This window comes from Myripristis murdjan, chromosome 22 (genome assembly GCF_902150065.1).
Source record: "Myripristis murdjan chromosome 22, fMyrMur1.1, whole genome shotgun sequence".
Classification (NCBI taxonomy): Eukaryota; Metazoa; Chordata; class Actinopteri; order Holocentriformes; family Holocentridae; genus Myripristis; species Myripristis murdjan.
The window spans coordinates 1,255,926-1,275,734 of NC_044001.1; the positions used below are offsets into that span (position 1 = coordinate 1,255,926).

Genomic DNA, 19,809 nt, shown 5'->3' on the forward strand with positions numbered 1-19,809 from the left:
TGTTGTTACTGCTGTTAACAGTATAACTGCTTTCATGTTGAGAACCCAGTCAGAAAGCTTGTTTAGTCAGCAGAACCCGAACATGATGACATCACTGCTGACATCACAGCCAGGAACACCCACATGTTCCCCTCCGACCTTCATTCTCAAGGATCAAGGATGTCTTCCTGATCCTCCAGGGGCAGTTTGTCGTCCAGCCAGCAGCTCCACACAACCATCAGACACAAGCAGCAAATTCATACAACACAAAACACACACATGGACTTCAAAAGGCAATCAGTTTTATTGTTTTTACATGCAAAGCTACCAAACAGTCACTGAAAATAGTCCAAATCAGGTTGAAGATGACAGTGCTAACTTACACAATCAGCTGCTTTTCAAGGATTTAGCAGATTAATCAAAGTTATACTCAATTTGAAACCAACTGATATTTATGTTACTCCTCCTTTTGAGTAAAATGACAGCATTGAATTAAAATAATGTTGTTTTTTGTAAGGACAGTAGATCACTGAAGTCCAGGATGGTCTGCATGTTGAAGATGTTGAATGACAAACTATGAGGTTCTGATTTATTCTCTCAAATGGATGCATAGCCTTTAGTACATCAACTGTTGAGCTGAGTCTGTAAACAAAGTCAGTTGAGATTAAACACAACACATCAAAAAATAAAGATAAAATGCCATACCCTGCAACAAAAATATAACACAACAAAGGTAAAGGATGACTTATTGACTTGTTTCCATTGTGTTCCTCTTTTCAAGGAAGACAAACACAAGCAGACAAGTCACCGGTGACCACGGTACCCTGTGTCATCACATATGCAGTGATATAATCAATACAGCCTTACTGACAGGCTACAATAAAATCAATACATTTTAAAACATCAATACATCCTTAAAATCAGTTACATCCTTATACAAAAAAGAAAAAAAAAAGTTGAGGAACATCACGAAAGAATTAGAAAAAGAGAAAATTAGCAAAAGCAAAAGAAATCAAAATTTGCAAGAAAACTTCATTTAAAATCTATATTCATAATGATAAACAATATAGTTAAGCATCAAAACAGTGATCATGATGATTGATTGAAATGGGGCAAAAAAAAAAAACGTTGATATAACTCAACATTTAGTTAACCAGGTGAAGACTCACTGAGACTCACTGAAATTTTTTGTAAATTTTTTTGGTAATTTCTTGGTAATTTACACATCACCTTTTCCCCATGTTTTTGAAAGAATCGAGTGAACTTGCTGAAGAAAAAAAACAGCAAAAAACTTGAGGAACATTAATTAAACTGAGAAAATTACAAGAATATTAACAAAATTTGAAAATACCCCCCCACCCCCAAAATCAACTCCATTTAATAACTACATTCATCATGATAAACAATATATTTAAGCATCAAATCAGTGATCATGATGATTGATTGATGTCACATTTCTTGTGTTTAAATGTTTAGAAATGGGACAAAAATGTCTTGATATAACTCAACATTTATTTAACCAGGTGAAGACTCACTGAGATTCAAAATCTCTTCTTCAGGTGTGGCCCTGGTCCCTACAGATCAACATCAGTTCAACTGGAGGTCTTTGGTTTATTCAAAGTCCACTTGGGGGTCCAGAACATGAACAAGTTTGAAAACCTCTGGGCTAAATACTGAGAGAATTCACTTGAACAAATTAGAGCTTTGAGCTGAAGCAAAATGAATGAATTCATTTGAATGTTGTGAGAACAGATTAATATTGATGCATTTCCCCCTTTTGTTTGATATATTTATTGATTTTTTCTCTCCGGTGTGTTTTGCCTTTAATCATTTTATTTTAATCATACTGCTTTGATATTTCTTTTTAGGTTTATTGTTTTGTGTTTTTAGTATTTTGTTGTTTTTTTATTGTTGTTGTTTACTGTTGTTGTTGTTATTGATGTCATCTATTTCTAACAGTGCTGTTCTACAGTCACAGAGACCTTCACTGGTAAAATCTTCAGTGGTAGTGTTTCTTTGGTGTAAATGTATGGAAACAGCCTCTTAGTGAAAGTGTGTGTGAAGGTGTGTATGTGTGTGTTAGTATCAGGATCAGAGAATGTCAGCTGTCCTCTGTTCCAGTCCAGATGAACTCTAATCCTCTGGAGCTTCTTCTGAACTGGGAGATCAGTGACTGGACCTGATGTGGAGCGTGCTGAGTATTTACCTTCATCGAACCATATTCTCCATGATTCAGATAGTATGTTTCCCTTCCTTGGGACAGACTCTTCTATCACACCCAGGATCCAGTATGTATTGTCTCCAACCTCAACATCCCAGCTGTGAGTCCCTGAGTTGAAGCCCTCAGATCCCAGGACAGCGGAGTAAAGGTAAATCCTCTCTGGATTATCAGGAAGTTTCTGTCTCTCTCCTCGTCTCACACTGGTCAGATCTTCAGACAGGAAGAGGACTGGATGGGCAGTGTTGGGGTCCAGAACCACAGGAGTGTAGGAGACCACCTCCTTCATCTTGTCCCAGACGGTGAAGCTCAGGTTGCCCAGGTGTTTGGCCTCGTCTATCAGAGCTCCTGAGAGCAGCTGTGGATCCTCCAGCAGGGGGCGCTGGACTCTCTCCACTGTAGCCTTGTAGTTGTGTAGGAATGAGACGTCTTCAACTCTCAGCTCCTTCTCTGTGGCTCTGATTGTGTCTGAAAGGGCTGCTATCTCTCTGCTCAGAGCCTCCGTCTTCTCCTTCATCGTCCGACTCTTCTGCTCCTCTTCCTCCCTCAGAGCGGCGATCCTGGCCTCCTCTTCCTCTTGGAGAAACTGGTGAAGCTTCTTAAACTCCTCCTTAATCTGCCTCTCTGTGCGTCGGGCCTGGACCTTAATGTGCTCTGCTGTTTGATCACAGTTTCCTTTGACTTCATTAAAGAGCTCCAGTTTCTCCTGTAAGGGCTTCAGTGATTTCTGAAGTTCTTCTCTGTGATCCTGAGCAGCTTCGTCGATGGGTCTGAACTTGTGGTCGGTGTGTTTCTTTGAATGCAGACAGACGAGACACACTGGCTGCTGATGGTCCAGACAGAAGAGCCTGAGTTTCTCAGAGTGCAGACTGCAGAGGAGCTCTGACCCTGCTGAGGCTCTCTGATCTCTCTCCAGTAAGAAGGCCTCACACAGGTTCTTCAACACCAAGTTACAAGGTGGATGTTTCCTTGAAGATCTTCTCTGACAAACTGGACAGTCTTTAGTTGGTTTCTCTGTCCACCAGGTCTGCAGACAGGCTTTACAGAAGCTGTGGCTACATGACAGGACCACAGGATCTTTAAAGACGTCATGGCAGACAGGACAGCAGAGATCCTCCTCTGATCTGGAAGCCATTTTGTCTCTGAGTGAAGAGAAAAACTCACCAGGTACACCGGCCACACTGGATACCAGTCAGTCAGTCATGGTAACACTCCCTGTTCTGGAAAGTTTCCTGAGAGTTACTTTCACTTTGAGTCACTTTGAGTCATGTCTTTTCTAAAACTCCTGTTCAGTGAGGAGTCAGCAGCAGGTTGCAGTGTTTGTAGTATTTCCAATTTCCCTGAAAGTTAAGATAATATCAGATAAGATAATATAAGATAATATATATTTTATTGTCCCTGAGGGGAAATTTGACCTGAGCATTCGTGCCTCACACAGCTGTAATCAACTTAAATAAAAAACGTAGCCAACAACACAGAACAGTGGGAAACACAAGACACACTAATAAATTACATTCAACAAAATGAAAAGGTAATAAAATATTGTACATGCCTTATGAGATGCCTTGTGAAAGTTACTTTCACTTTTGAGTCACTTTGAGTCGTGGCTTTTCTAAAACTGCTGTTCAGTGAGGAGTCAGCAGCAGGTTGAAGGTCCAGTATTCCCAGTGTTCCCAGTATCCCTCCTGTAGTTGCTCCCTCAGTGGAAGTCGTAGGTTAACTCTGAAGCTGAATCTTATCGTCTGTCTCTCGGTGTGTGTGTGTGTGTGTGTGTGTGTGTGTGTGTGTGTGTCTCCTCGGTGAGCAGTGGAAGAATGACAGCTTCTGTTCCCTGGTTTGTCAGTGCAGTCAGGGTGGGTTGTGTCAGTGCTGCTTCCTCTCCTGTAGGTGGCAGTGTTGCTCAGAAATCACTTGAAAAGCTCCTGTTGAAACATGTCAGGCCAGTGGTCGTATTGTAGTCGTGTTTTCCTGGGACTCCAGTGGTGGAGAAGTCTCCTTTCTGCAGCTCCTCTTTTCTTTCTCTGAGGCTAAAAATTGATGCAAGAACCACACTACAAATCATTTCTCACTTAAAAACATGAAAACCCGTAAGTTTCTGTTTTTTCTTAATGCTTGCAGGTGTGTTGACCCAGTCTGTTCAAATAAAACAACAAAAGTATAATATGAAAAATAATAAAAATGAATGAAAGGTTAAATATTCAGATAATAAATGAATAAAATATATAACTTCAAATAGACCAAATTAAAGAAACATAATACATTATAATATATAAATAAGTCATATTAAAGCAATACAAATCGGATGCAAATAGGTAACAAGGAATGAAAATAATATATAATAAAGCTTAAAAATCTGTGACAAAACTAGATGAATGATAAAAAAGGAAGCAGAGTGCAGGACTTGCAGTTTTCACACAATAAAAAACACCACACTGTAATTTGCTTCAGAGTAACAGTGAGAATCATTTTATTTTCTACATATGAAACATGAGCAGGGAATTGTCTTGGTGAAGGTGAGAAACAACAACAACAAGCATAAATCAGCAATGACAGCCTGACTTGTGAGGCGCTGAGTTCAGTCCACAGAAAACCATCATTTAACACCAAAAAATGGGAAAATATGACAGACGACACGTTTTCAGATCCACTGCAAATCTAAAATGCGACAGAGGCTTCACGACTGCACTGGACAAATGACAGCATCCCTTCTAGCTGCTCCACTCGGGATCATTTTGATTCATTTGAATTAATTAAGGAACCGTTAATGCAGTTAAAGTTACATCCAAACCCTCCTCTTTGTGCTATATCCACCCCATAGTTTGATTGGACCTTTTATATGAATTTAATAGCACTTTTACATTTCATGGCTCTCCACTTTTGATTTCCTTTGCTTCCAATGCCTGCCATCACGTTTTAGTTTTGTAATTGAAACTGGTGGCTGTTTTGTCTTTATTTTGTATTTTTATGTATTTCTGCCTTTTGTGCACAGCATTCTGTGCGACCATAGTGTTTGAAATGTGCTGTAGAAATGGACTTACTTAACTGCTTCAACTTCACCCAACACATCAACTTCCTCACCCACAGCCGTGGACACATCTTGGACCTGGTTTGTTCTACTGGTCTCCATATCCACAACATCTCCAGCACCGACCTCACCATCTCCGACCATCTGGCTATCCCAATGGTCATTGACATTCCCACCGCGCCAACTCAAACAAGACCACACAATAACCTTTCCAAAGTCCATCTGTCCAACCTCTCTCTCCACCTGCAGATCAAACACTCTCTCTGACCTCACCCTCCCTTTTAACCCAGCCCCCTTGGACCTTGCCAACATTTACAACAACACGCTGTATCAATCTTCTCTCAACAAAGCCCGCTCCACCTTCTACTCCCGCATCCTTCACTCTGGATCCTCCAACCCCCACATCCTGTTTTCTACTATAAATAAACTCCTCAAACCCCAGGACAACATCTCACCCTCATTCACGCTGGAGAAATGCAACATCTTCCGATCATTCTTCCATTCCAAAATCGAAAACATCCATAACTAGTTAGCCACCTCTTCTGCCATCACCCCTGACCTGGAGCCTGCACCTCCCCCGCCCACTGACCACCACATTCCCTTCTTCTCACCCATAACCACAGCTGACCTCTCCAAACTACTCTCCGGCATGAAATCATCCACTTGCCCACTGGACCCCATCCCCTCAGCCCTTGTCAAAGCCTGTCTCACCTCTCTCGCCCCACTCATCACTGACACCATCAACTCCTCCCTTACCTCGGGCACCGTTCCCCTGCCTCTTAAGCTTGCTGCCATTACTCCTCTCCTCAAAAAACCTGGCCTGGACCCCGACAACCCCAACAACTTCAGACCCATCTCCAATCTCCCATTCCTTTCAAAAATACTAGAAAGAGCCATCGCAACCCAACTTAAGAAATTCCTCCTCTCCAACAACCTGTATGAAAAATTCCTATCTGGTTTCCGTTCTCACCACAGCCCTGCTCAAAGTCACCAGTGACCTCCTACTCTCCTCTGATTCCGGCTCCCTCATGATTCTCCTCCTCCTCAACCTCAATGCAGCCTTCGACACCATCAATCACTCCATCCTCCTCCGTCGCCTGCAGTCCTTTGGCATCACCGATTCTGCGCTCTCCTGGTTTGCCTCCTACCTGTCAGACAGATTCCACTACATCTCCATCAATCACCACAAATCCCACATCACCCCAATCTCACCCGGAGTCCCTCAAGGCTCGGTGCTCGGTCCCACTCTCTTCATCCTGTACATCCTCCCACTTGGTCACATCATCCGCTGCTATGGATTACATTTCCACTGTTACGCCAATGATACCCAGCTGTACATCTCAACCAAAGCCACATCAACCACATCACCAAAACATCTTTTTTCCACCTCCGCAACATTGCACACCTCCGTCCCACCCTTTCCTCCTCAGTCACTGAAACACTCATCCACGCCTTCATCACCTCCAGACTAGACTACTGCAACAGTATCCTCTATGCCCTCCCTTCCACCGACCTCCAAAAACTACAACACGTTCAGAACTCAACTGTCCGGCTGCTCTCCCACTCCCGCTCCAGAGAACACATCACTCCCATCCTCCGTCACCTTCACTGGCTCCCCATACAGCAACACATCAACTTCAAGATCCTCCTCATCATCACCTACAAAGCTCTGAACAACCTTGCCCCCTCATACCTGGCTGATCTCCTACATCGCCACTCCCCCACTCACCGCCTCTGCTCAGCTGACACCAACCTTCTCACCCCATTACCAAGACCAAGTACCACACCTCGGGGGACAAAGCCTTCTCCATCGCCGCCTCAACCCTCTGGGACTCTCTGCCCCTCGACATCCGGAACTCACTCACCTCATTTAAAACTCAACTCAAAACCCACCTCTTCAAGATCACCTAGACATCTGATCGTCACCCTACATCATCACCCCCCCCCCCCCCACCCCCACCCCCACCCCCCACCCACACACACACACACACACACACACACTCCCACACCTTACTGCTTACTTGTCTTTTTTGTTTGGGTGTCTGCTTTTGTAAAGAGTCTTTGAGTACTTAGAAAAGTGCTATATAAATTTGATTTATTATTTTTATTATTATTATTATATAAATAATCTTTGCCTTGTCTAGCATTATCATACCAACAGGTCAGGTATCATATTTTTCAAAAGCTGGAGTTGTGAATCCTCTGATGTAAAACCCCGATAATGTCAGACTGAAATTTTATTGGACTTTTTTATTTGACTTTGTCTTTAGTTCTTAAACAACAGAGATCATATTGGCAAACCTTTCCTCCATGTTCCTCCTTATTTTTCCAGTTAACCCACACCAACTCAGCATCATACAGTGTTTTCATGGGAGCGCTGGCTGTGGCATTGCTGATTGATTTTTGTCATTGGACCAATCAATTCAGTGACTAATTGTTGCAGCTCTAGTTTACAATCATGTTCATGAGTGGGGAAATATTGTATTATTACTAACTTACTGTGCTCATTAAGTGTCAGTGCAGCTTTTGGATTTTTACACTGAGTGTGTTTCAGTGTGAGGAGTTTGAACTGCTGTTAACAGGAAAACTGCTTTCATGTTTAATATCAATAACACTGAGAACCCAGTCAGAAAGCTTGTTGAGTCAGCAGAACCCGAACATGATGACATCACTGCTGACATCACAGCCAGGAAATACCAACATGTTCCCCTCCGACCTTCATTCTCAAGGATCAAGGATGTCTTCCTGATCCTCCAGGGGCAGTTTGTCGTCCAGCCAGCAGCTCCACACAACCATCAGACACAAGCAGCAAATTCATACAACACAAAACACACACATGGACTTCAAAAGGCAATCAGTTTTATTGTTTTTACATGCAAAGCTACCAAACAGTCACTGAAAATAGTCCAAATCAGGTTGAAGATGACAGTGCTAACTTACACAATCAGCTGCTTTTCGAGGATTTAGCAGATTATTCAAAGTTATACTCTATATATACTTAAAACCAACTGATGTTTATTTTCCTCCCCCTTTTGAGTAAAATGACAGCATTGAATTAAAATAATGTTGTTGTTTTTTTGTAAGGACAGTAGATCACTGAAGTCCAGGATGGTCTGCATGTTGAAGATGTTGAACCACAAACTATGAGGTTCTGATTTATTCTCTCAAATGGATGCATAGCCTTTAGTACATGAACTGTTGAGCTGAGTCTGTAAACAAAGTCAGCTGAGATTTTGATTTGATTTATTTGATGCATCGAAAAATAAAGATAAAATGCCATACCCTGCAACAAATACATAACACAACAAAGGTAAAGGATGACTTATTGACTTGTTTCCATTGTGTTCCTCTTTTGAAGGAAGGCAAACACAAGCAGACAAGTCACCGATGACCACGGTACCCTGTGTCATCACATACGCAGTGATATAATCAATACAGCCTTACTGACAGGCTACAATAAAATCAATACATTTTAAAACATCAACACATCCTTAAAATCAGTTACATCCTAATACAACAACAACAAAAAGCCACTCTCATCTTTGTGTGGCCACTTCATCAGACACAGCCAACACACACACACACACACACACACACACACACACACCCTGTTTTCTGACTGGTTCAGTTGGAGCTGTGTGAAGTTCAGGTTTAATCCACTTGGGGGCGCTACTGCACCATGTAGTACAGGTGTAGTCAAAGTGAGGCTGAACTGAAAGTGGAACAACAACAAATGGGCCTTACTCAGCACAAATTTGATCTGCTGGAGCTGAAATGATCAAACTTGAGTTCCAGTGGAGAGAAACTCTAAGAACCCAGAATAAAAACAACAGAATCAACTGAACTCTTCACATCATCAGATAAGACAGACTCATTTTTCAAAAGATGTATTTTTTTGTAAATTTTCTGGTCATTTCTTGGTAATTTACACATCACATTTTCTCCATGTTTTAGAAAGAATCGAGTGAACTTGCTCATGAAAACAACAGCAAAAAAGTTCAGGAATATTAATCAAAAATTTTGATTCAGATTCAAATTAAATTAAAAAAGAACTTCATTTAAAAATGATATTAATAATGATAAACAGTATATTTAAGCATCAAATCAGTGATCATGATGATTGATTGATGTCACATTTCTTGTGTTTAAATGTTTAGAAATGGGGCAAAAAATTTAATAGAACTCAACATTTATTTAACCAGGTGAAGACTCACTGCCAGTGAGTGTGCAAAGCAGTAATCAGAGCAAAGGGTGGCTATTTTGAAGTAACTAGAATATAAAACATGTTTTCAGTTATTTCACCTTTTTTTTGTTAAGTACATAACTCCACGTGTTCATTCATAGTTTTGATTCCTTCAGTTAGAATCTACAATGTAAATAGTCATGAAAATAAAGAAAACACATTGAATGAGAAGGTGTGTCCAAACTTTTGGCCTGTACTGTACATATATACATATATATATATATATATATATATATATATATATATATATATATATATATATATATATATGTATATATATATATGTATATACATATATATATATATATATATATATATTTTTTTTTTTTTTTTTTTTTTTACTGTTGTTGTTTATTGTTGTTGTTGTTGTTATAGATGTCATCTATTTCTAACGGTGCTGTTCTACAGTCACAGAGACCTTCACTGGTAAAATCTTCAGTGGGAGTGTTTCTATGGTGTTAATGAGTGGAAACAGCCTGTCAGTGAAAGTGTGTGTGAAGGTGTGTATGTGTGTGTTAGTATCAGGATCAGAGAATGTCAGCTGTCCTCTGTTCCAGTCCAGATGAACTCTGATCCTCTGGAGCTTCTTCTGAACTCTGAGAACAGTGATGGGACCTGGTAGGGAGCCTGCTTTGTATTTACCTTTATAGAACCCTATTCTCCATAATCCAGTTAGTTTGCTTCCCTTCCTCTGGACAGACTCTTCTATCACACCCAGGACCCAGGCTGCACTATCTCCAACCTCAACATCCCAGCTGTGAGTCCCTGAGTTGAAGCCCTCAGATCCCAGAACAGCGCTGTAGCGGTCAAATCTCTCTGGATTAACAGGAAGTTTCTGTCTCTCTCCTCGTCTCACACTGGTCAGATCTTCAGACAGGAAGAGTTCTGGATAGACAGTGTTGGGGTCCAGAACCACAGGAGTGTAGGAGACCACCTCCTTCATCTTGTCCCAGACAGTGAAGCTCAGGTTGCCCAGATGTTTGGCCTCGTCTATCAGAGCTCCTGAGAGCAGCTGTGGATCCTCCAGCAGGGGGCGCTGGACTCTCTCCACTGTAGCCTTGTAGTTGTACAGAAATGAGACGTCTTCAGCTCTCAGCTCCTTCTCTATGGCTCTGATTGTGTCTGAAAGGGCTGCTATCTCTCTGCTCAGAGCCTCCGTCTTCTCCTTCATCATCCGACTCTTCTGCTCCTCTTCCTCCCTCAGAGCGGTGATCCTGGCCTCCTCTTCCTCTTGGAGAAACTGGTGAAGCTTCTTAAACTCCTCCTTAATCTGCCTCTCTGTGCATCGGGCCTGGACCTTAATGTGCTCTGCTGTTGGATCACAGTTTCCTTTGACTTTATTAAAGAGCTCCAGTTTCTCCTGTAAGGGCTTCAGTGATTTCTGAAGTTCTTCTCTGTGATCCTGAGCAGCTTCATCGATGGGTCTGAACTTGTGGTTGGTGTGTTTGTTTGAATGCAGACAGACAAGACACACTGGCTCCTGATGGTCCAGACAGAAGAGCCTGAGTTTATCAGAGTGCAGACTGCAGAGGAGCTCTGACCCTGCTGAAGCTCTCTGATCTCTCTGCAGTAAGAAGGCCTCACACAGGTTCTTCAACACCAAGTTACAAGGTGGATCACTCTTTGAAGATCTTCTCTGACAAACTGGACAGTCTTTTGTTGGTTTCTCTGTCCACCAGCTCTGCAGACAGGCTTTACAGAAGCTGTGGCTGCATGACAGGAGCACAGGATCTTTAAAGATGTCATGGCAGACAGGACAGCAGAGATCCTCCTCTGATCTGGAAGCCATTTTGTGTCTGAGTGAAGAGGAAAAACTCACCAGGCAGACGGTTCAAACAGGAAGTCAGTCAGTCAGTTGAGGTATCACTTCCTCCTCAGGAAAGTTTCCTGAGAGTTACTTTCACTTTGAGTCACTTTGAGTCGTGTCTTTTCTAAAACTCCGGTTCAGTGAGGAGTCAGCAGCAGGTTGCATTTTTTCTAGTGTTTCCAAGTTCCCTGAAAGTTAAAATAATATCAGATTAGATAATATAAGATAATATATGATGAGATATATTTATTTGTCCCTGAGGGGAAATTTGACTTGAGCATTTGTGCCTCACACAGCTGTAATCAACTTAAATAGAAAACGTAGCCAACAACACAGAACGGTGGGAAACACAAGACACACTAATAAATTACATTCAACCAAATGAAAAGGTAATAAAATATTGTACATGCCTTGTGAGACGCCTTGTGAAAGTTACTTATTGCTGTTCAGTGAGGAGTCAGACGCAGGTTGAAGGTCCAGTGTTCCCAGTGTTCCAAGAATTCCTCCTGTAGTTGCTCCCTCAGTGGAAGTCGTGGGTTAACTCTAAAGCTGAATCTTACTGTCTGTCTCTCAATGTGTGTGTGTGCATGTCTCCTCGGTGAGCAGTGGAAGAATGACAACTTCTAATTCCTGGTTTGTCAGTGCAGTCAGGGTGGGTTGTGTCAGTGCTGCTTCCTCTCCTGTAGGTGGCAGTGTTGCTCAGAAATCAGTTGAAAAGCTCCTGTTGAAACATGTTAGGCCAGTGGTCGTATTGTAGTCATGTTTTCCTGGGACTTCAGTGGTGGAGAAGTCTCCTTTCTGCAGCTCCTCTTTTCTTTCTCTGAGGCTAAAAAGTGATGCAAGAACCACACTACAAATCATTTCTCACTTAAAAACATGAAAACCCGTAAGTTTCTGTTTTTTCTTAAGGCTTGCAGGTGTGTTGCCCCAGTCTGTTCAAATAAAACAACAAAAGTATAATATGAAAAATAATAAAAAATGAATGAAAGGTTAAATATTCAGATAATAAATGAATAAAATATATAACTTCAAATAGACCAAATTAAAGAAACATAATACATTATAATATATAAATAAGTCATATTAAAGCAATACAAATCGGATGCAAATAGGTAATAAGGAATGAAAATAATATATAATAAAGCTTAAAAATCTGTGACAAAACTAGATGAATGATAAAAAAGGAAGCAGAGTGCAGGACTTGCAGTTTTCACACAATAAAAAAGGAACTGTAATTTGCTTCACAGTAACAGTGAGAATCACTTTATTTTCTACATATGAAACATGAGCAGGAAATTGTCTTGGTGACGGTGAGAAAAAACAACAACAAGCATAAATCAGCAATGACAGCCTGACTTGTGAGGCGCTGAGTTCAGTCCACAGAAAACCATCATTTAACACTGAAAAATGGGAAAATATGACCGACGACACGTTTTCAGATCCACTGCAAATCTAAAATGCGACAGAGGCTTCAAGACTGCACTGGACAAATGACAGCATCCCTTCTAGCTGCTCTGCTCGGGATCATTTTGACTTATTTGAATTAATTAATGAACCATTAATGCAGTTCAAGTTACATCCAAACCCTCCTCCTTCTGCTATACACCATCAACTCCTCCCTTACCTCTGGCACTGTTCCCCTGCCTCTTAAGCTTGCTGCCATTACTCCTCTCCTCAAAAAACCTGGCCTGGACCCCGACAACCCCAACAACTTCAGACCCATCTCCAATCTCCCATTCCTTTCAAAAATACTGGAAAGAGCAGTTGCAACCCAACTTTAAGAAATTCCTCCTCTCCAACAACCTGTATGAAAAATTCCAATCTGGTTTCCGTTCTCACCACAGCCCTGCTCAAAGTCACCAACGACCTCCTACTCTCCTCTGATTCCGGCTCCCTCACCATTCTCCTCCTCCTCCTCAACCTCAGTGCAGCTTTCGACACCATCAATCTCTCCATCCTCCTCCGTCGCCTGCAATCCATTGGCATCACCGATTCTGCGCTCTCCTGGTTCGCCTCCTACCTGTCAGACAGATTCCACTACATCTCCATCAATCACCACAAATCCCACATCACCCCAATCTCACACGGAGTCCCTCAAGGCTCGGTGCTCGGTCCCACTCTCTTCATCCTGTACATCCTCCCACTTGGTCACATCATCCGCCGCTATGGTTTACATTTCCACTGTTATGCCGACGATACCCAGCTGTACATCTCCACCAAAGCCATCACTCCCACCATTGTCTCCACCCTCACCGACTGTCTCACTTACATAAAAACCTGGATGAACAACAACTTCCTAAAACTCAACTGCAATAAAATGGAAACCATCATCTTTGGCCCAAAATCCCTCCTCCCCTCCTCCCAGAACTTCTCACTCTCCATCGATGGTCACTCAGTCACTCCTTCCCCCCTGGCCCGAAACCTCAGCATCATCATGGACCCCACCCTCTCCTTCAAGTCACACATTAACCACATCACCAAAACATCTTTCTTCCACCTCTTCCACCAACATTGTACACCTCCGTCCCACCCTTTCCTCCTCAGCCGCTGAAACACTCATCCACGCCTTCACCACCTCCAGACTAGACTACTGCAACAGTATCCTCTATGGACTCCCTTCCACCGACCTCCAAAAACTACAACACGTTCAGAACTCAACTGTCCGGCTGCTTGCCCACTCCCGCTCCAGAGAACACATCACTCCCATCCTCCGTCACCTTCACTGGCTCCCCATACAGCAACGCATCAACTTCAAGATCCTCCTCATCACCTACAAAGCCCTGAACAACCTCAACCCCTCATACCTGACTGATCTCCTACATCGCCACTCCCTCACTCGCCGCCTCCGATCAGCTGATGCCAACCTCCTCACCCCATCACCAAGACCAAGTACCGCACCTCGGGGGACAGAGCCTTCTCCTTTGCCGCCCCAACCCTCTGGGACTCCCTGCCCGTGAACATCCAGAACTGTGACACACTCACCTCCTTTAAAACTCAACTTAAAACCCACCTCTTCAAGATCACCTACATAATCTGACCATGTCCCTATGTCATCCCCGCCCCGTATTTTTCATTTGTGTGTCTGCTTTTGTAAAACGTCTTTGAGTACTTAGAAAAGTGCGATACAAATTAGATTTATTATTATTATTATTATTATTATTATTATTATGATTACTATATAAATAATCTTTGCCTTGCCTAGCATTATCTTACCAACAGGTCAGGTATCACATTTTTGAAAAGCTGGAGGTGTGAATCTTGTGATTCATGTAAAAACCCGATAATGTCAGACTGAAGTTGTTGAGGAGTGAGAACGTCCCGATGTTTCCAGCTCCATGTCAGAAAATGTTTTGGGCTGGAAGAAATCAGCAGTCAACTTCAGGTTTTGGTGTCAGATTCTCTCAATCAAAGAGCCACGCCCTCTTTCTAGAGTCGCCATTTTGTTCAACAACCATACAGGAGCAGCTCATAGACCAGAATGCAATGCAGCAGCCTCTATAGCCCAGAAAGCAATGCAGCAACAAGCAGAGCTGTGAGGAACAGGGTGACTTTTATAGTTTCAGTTTGTCTAAACTGTGAAAACTGTCACTTTGATGGCACTATCATCTTTCTCTCAAGCTCAACTTCAAACCCACAACTGGAGCAACAAGATCACAGCCCTGCTTTAAGGTCTGCTGAAAAGCATTCTGGGAAATGTAGGAAATCTGGAAGTCAAGTCGCAGCAGACAAGCCAGGTTGGGAGACGGGGGGTTGACCAGATGAAAACACGTCGGAAAACATCCCTAAAAATATTTTCCTGCTGTAGTTGTGGGGAGCGACCACTGTTGCTAGGCAGCCTCGCTTTGGTTTTATTGGACTTTTTTATTGGACTTTGACTTTAGTTCTTAAACAACAGAGATCATATTGGCAAACCTTTCCTCCATGTTCCTCCTTATTTTTCCAGTTAACCCACATCGACTCAGCATCATACAGTGTTTTTATGGGAGTGCTGGCTGTCGCATTGCTGATTGATTTGTGTTATTGGACCAATCAATTAATTGACTAATTGTTGCAGCTCTAGTTTACAACCATGCTTATGAGTGGGGAAATATTGTATTATTACTAACTTACTGTGCTCATTAAGTGTCAGTGCAGCTTTTGGATTTTTGCACTGAGTGTGTTTCAGTGTGAGGAGTTTGAACTGCTGTTAACAGTAAAAGTGCTTTCATGTTTAATATCAATAACACTGAGAACCCAGTCAGAAAGCTTGTTGAGTCAGCAGAACCCGAACATGATGACATCACTGCTGACATCACAGCCAGGAAATACCAACATGTTTCCCCCCGACCTTCATTCTCAAGGATCAAGGATGTCTTCCTGATCCTCCAGGGGCAGTTTGTCGTCCAGCCAGCAGCTCCACACAACCATCAGACACAAGCAGCAAATTCATACAACACAAAACACACACATGGACTTCAAAAGGCAATCAGTTTTATTGTTTTTACATGCAAAGCTACCAAACAGTCACTGAAAATAGTCCAAATCAGGTTGAAGATGACAGTGCTAACTTACACAATCAGCTGCTTTTCAAGGATTTAGCAGATTAATCAAAGTTATACTCAATTTGAAACCAACTGATTTATGTTACTCCTCCTTTTGAGTAAAACGACAGCATTGAATTAAAATAATGTTGTTTTTTGTAAGGACAGTAGATCACTGAAGTCCAGGATGGTCTGCATGTTGAAGATGTTGAATGACAAACTATGAGGTTCTGATTTATTCTCTCAAATGGATGCATGGCCTTTAGTACATGAACTGTTGAGCTGAGTCTGTAAACAAAGCCAGTTGAGATTAAACACAACACATCAAAAAATAAAGATAAATGTCATACCCTGCAACAAAAATATAACACAACAAAGGTAAAGGATGACTTGTTGACTTGTTTCCATTGTGTTCCTCTTTTCAAGGAAGACAAACACAAGCAGACAAGTCACCGGTGACCACGGTATCCTGTGTCATCACATACACAGTGATATAATCAATACAGCCTTACTGACAGGCTACAATAAAATCAATACATTTTAAAACATCAATACATCCTTAAAATCAGTTACATCCTTATACAAAAACAAAAAACAAATTTGAGGAACATTACTAAAGAATTAGAAAAAGAGAAAATTAGCAAAAGCAAAAGAAATCAAAATTTGCAAGAAACACTTCATTTAAAATCTATATTCATAATGATAAACAATATATTTAAGCATCAAAACAGTGATCATGATGATTGATTGAAATGGGGCAAAAAAAAACTTGATATAACTCAACATTTAGTTAACCAGGTGAAGACTCACTGAAATTTTTTGTAAATTTTTTTTTGGTAGTTTCTGGGTATTATTATAATTTACACATCACTTTTTCCCCATGTTTTTGAAAGAATCGAGTGAACTTGTTGAAGAAAAAAAAACAGCAAAAAAGTTGAAGAACATTAATTAAGAATAGAAAAAAGCTGAAAAAATTACCAGAATATTAACAAAAACAAAAGAAATCAAAATTTGCAAATACCCCCCACCCCCCCCCCCCACCCCCCCCCCCGCCACAAAAAAAAATCAACTCCATTTAATAACTACATTCATCATGATAAACAATATATTTAAACATCAAATCAGTGATCATGATGATTGATTGATGTCACATTTCTTATGATTAAATGTGTAGAAATGGGACAAAAATTTCTTGATATAACTCAACATTTATTTAACCAGGTGAAGACTCACTGAGATTCAAAATCTCTTCTTCAGGTGTGGCCCTGGTCCCTACAGAGCAACATCAGTTCAACTGGAGGTCTTTGGTTTATTCAAAGTCCACTTGGGGGTCCAGAACATGAAAAAGTTTGAAAACCTCTGGCTAAATACTGAGAGAATTCACTTGAACAAATTAGAGCTTTGAGCTCAAGCAAAATGAGTGAATTCATTTGAATGTTGTGAGAACAGATCAATATCGATGCATTTCCCCCTTTTGTTTAATATTTTTATTGATTTTTTCTCTCTGGTGTGTTTTGCCTTTAATCATATTATTTTAATCATACTGCTTTGATATTTCTTTTTAGGTTTATTATTTTGTGTTTTTAGTATTTTGTTGTTGTTTTTTATTGTTGTTGTTTACTGTTGTTATTATTATAGATGTCATCTATTTCTAACAGTGCTGTTCTACAGTCACAGAGACCTTCACTGGTAAAATCTTCAGTGGGAGTTTTTCTGTGGTGTAAATGTATGGAAACAGCCTGTCAGTGAAAGTGTGTGTGAAGGTGTGTATGTGTGTGTTAGTATCAGGATCAGAGAATGTCAGCTGTCCTCTGTTCCAGTCCAGATGAACTCTGATCCTCTGGAGCTTCTTCTGGACTGGGAGAAAAGTGCAGTGACCTTGTGGGGAGTGAGCTGAGTATTTACCATTAGAGAGCCATATTCTCCATGATTCAGATTGTATGCTTCCCTTCCTCTGGACAGACTCTTCTATCACACCCAGGATCCAGTATGTATTGTCTCGAACCTCAACATCCCAGCTGTGAGTCCCTGAGTTGAAGCCCTCAGATCCCAGGACAGCGTAGTAGAGGTAAATCCTCTCTGGATTATCAGGAAGTTTCTGTCTCTCTCCTCGTCTCACACTGGTCAGATCTTCAGACAGGAAGAGGACTGGATGGGCAGTGTTGGGGTCCAGAACCACAGGAGTGTAGGAGACCACCTCCTTCATCTTGTCCCAGATGGTGAAGCTCAGGTTGCCCAGGTGTTTGGCCTCGTCTATCAGAGCTCCTGAGAGCAGCTGTGGATCCTCCAGCAGGGGGCGCTGGACTCTCTCCACTGTAGCCTTGTAGTTGTGCAGGAATGAGATGTCTTCAGCTCTCAGCTCCTTCTCTATGGCTCTGATTGTGTCTGAAAGGGCTGCTATCTCTCTGCTCAGAGCCTCCGTCTTCTCCTTCATCGTCCGACTCTTCTGCTCCTCTTCCTCCCTCAGAGCAGTGATCCTGGCCTCCTCTTCCTCTTGGAGAAACTGGTGAAGCTTCTTAAACTCCTCCTTAATCTGCCTCTCTGTGCGTCGGGCCTGGACCTTAATGTGCTCTGCTGTTTCATCACAGTTTCCTTTGACTTTATTAAAGAGCTCCAGTTTCTCCTGTAAGGGCTTCAGTGATTTCTGAAGTTCTTCTCTGTGATCCTGAGCAGCTTCGTCGATGGGTCTGAACTTGTGGTTGGTGTGTTTCTTTGAATCTCGACAGACGAGACACACTGGCTGCTGATGGTCCAGACAGAAGAGCTTGAGTTTCTCAGAGTGCAGACTGCAGAGGAGCTCCGACCCTGCTGAAGCTCTCTGATCTCTCTCCAGTAAGAAGGCCTCACACAGGTTCTTCAACACCAAGTTACAAGGTGGATGTTTCCTTGAAGATGGTGTCTCACAAACTGGACAGTCTTTAGTTGGTTTCTCTGTCCACCAGCTCTGCAGACAGGCTTTGCAGAAGCTGTGGCTACATGACAGGAGCACAGGATCTTTATAGATGTCATGGCAGACAGGACAGCAGAGATCCTCCTCTAATCTGGAAGCCATTTTGTCTCTGAGTGAAGAGAAAAACTCACCAGGCAGACGGTTCAAACAGGAAGTCAGTCAGTTGAGGTATCACTTCCTGTTCTGAAAAGTTTCCTGAGAGTTACTTTCACTTTGAGTCACTTTGAGTCGTGTCTTTGCTAAAACTCCTGTTCAGTGAGGAGTCAGCAGCAGGTTGCAGTGTTTCTAGTATTTCCAAGTTTCCTGAAAGTTAAGATAATATCAGATGATATAAGATAATATAGGATAAGATAAGGTAAGATAAGATATATTTTATTGTCCCTGAGGGGAAATTTGACTTGAGCATTCGTGCCTCACACAGCTGTAATCAACTTAAATAGAAAACATAGCCAACAACACAGAACAGTGGGAAACACAAGACACACTAATAAATTACATTCAACAAAATGAAAAGGTAATAAAATATTGTACATGCCTTGTGAGATGCCTTGTGAAAGTTACTTTCACTTTTGAGTCACTTTGAGTCGTGGCTTTTCTAAAACTGCTGTTCAGTGAGGAGTCAGCAGCAGGTTGGAGGTCCAGTATTCCCAGTATTCCCAGTATCCCTCCTGTAGTTGCTCCCTCAGTGGAAGTCGTAGGTTAACTCTGAAGCTGAATCTTGTCGTCTGTCTCTCGGTGTGTGTGTGTGTGTGTGTGTGTGTGTGTGTGTGTGTGTGTGTGTGTGTGTGTCTCCTCGGTGAGCAGTGGAAGAATGACAGCTTCTGTTTCCTGGTTTGTCAGTGCTGCTTCCTCTCCTGTAGGTGGCAGTGTTGCTCAGAAATCAGTTGAAAAGCTCCTGTTGAAACATGAGAGGCCAGTGGTCGTATTGTAGTCGTGTTTTCCTGGGACTTCAGTGGTGGACAAGTCTCCTTTCTGCAGCTCCTCTTTTCTTTCTCTGAGGCTAAAAAGTGATGGAAGAACCACACTACGAATCATTTCTCACTTTAAAAACAAGAAAACCTGTTTAT

At 41.9% G+C, this 19,809-nt stretch overlaps 3 protein-coding genes across 3 annotated transcripts; all 3 read right to left on the reverse strand.

The window, feature by feature from the left end:
- Positions 1-1,931: 1,931 nt before the first annotated feature.
- LOC115380792 (E3 ubiquitin-protein ligase TRIM39-like) lies at positions 1,932-3,338 on the reverse strand. The gene has a single exon (XM_030081998.1). The coding sequence runs from the start codon at positions 3,330-3,332 to the stop codon at positions 1,932-1,934; it is 1,401 nt and encodes a 466-aa protein (XP_029937858.1). The 5' UTR covers positions 3,333-3,338.
- Positions 3,339-9,823: 6,485 nt separating this feature from the next.
- Positions 9,824-18,891, reverse strand: LOC115380785 (E3 ubiquitin-protein ligase TRIM39-like). The gene is made up of 2 exons (XM_030081992.1): positions 18,874-18,891; positions 9,824-11,261 (listed from the first exon to the last, which is right to left on the reverse strand). The coding sequence occupies exon 2, from the start codon at positions 11,252-11,254 to the stop codon at positions 9,854-9,856; it is 1,401 nt and encodes a 466-aa protein (XP_029937852.1). The 5' UTR covers positions 11,255-11,261; positions 18,874-18,891; the 3' UTR covers positions 9,824-9,853.
- LOC115380786 (nuclear factor 7, ovary-like) lies at positions 17,440-18,866 on the reverse strand. Its single transcript, XM_030081993.1, has one exon. It carries the CDS (start codon positions 18,842-18,844, stop codon positions 17,444-17,446), a length of 1,401 nt encoding a protein of 466 aa, XP_029937853.1. The 5' UTR covers positions 18,845-18,866; the 3' UTR covers positions 17,440-17,443.
- Positions 18,892-19,809: the final 918 nt, after the last annotated feature.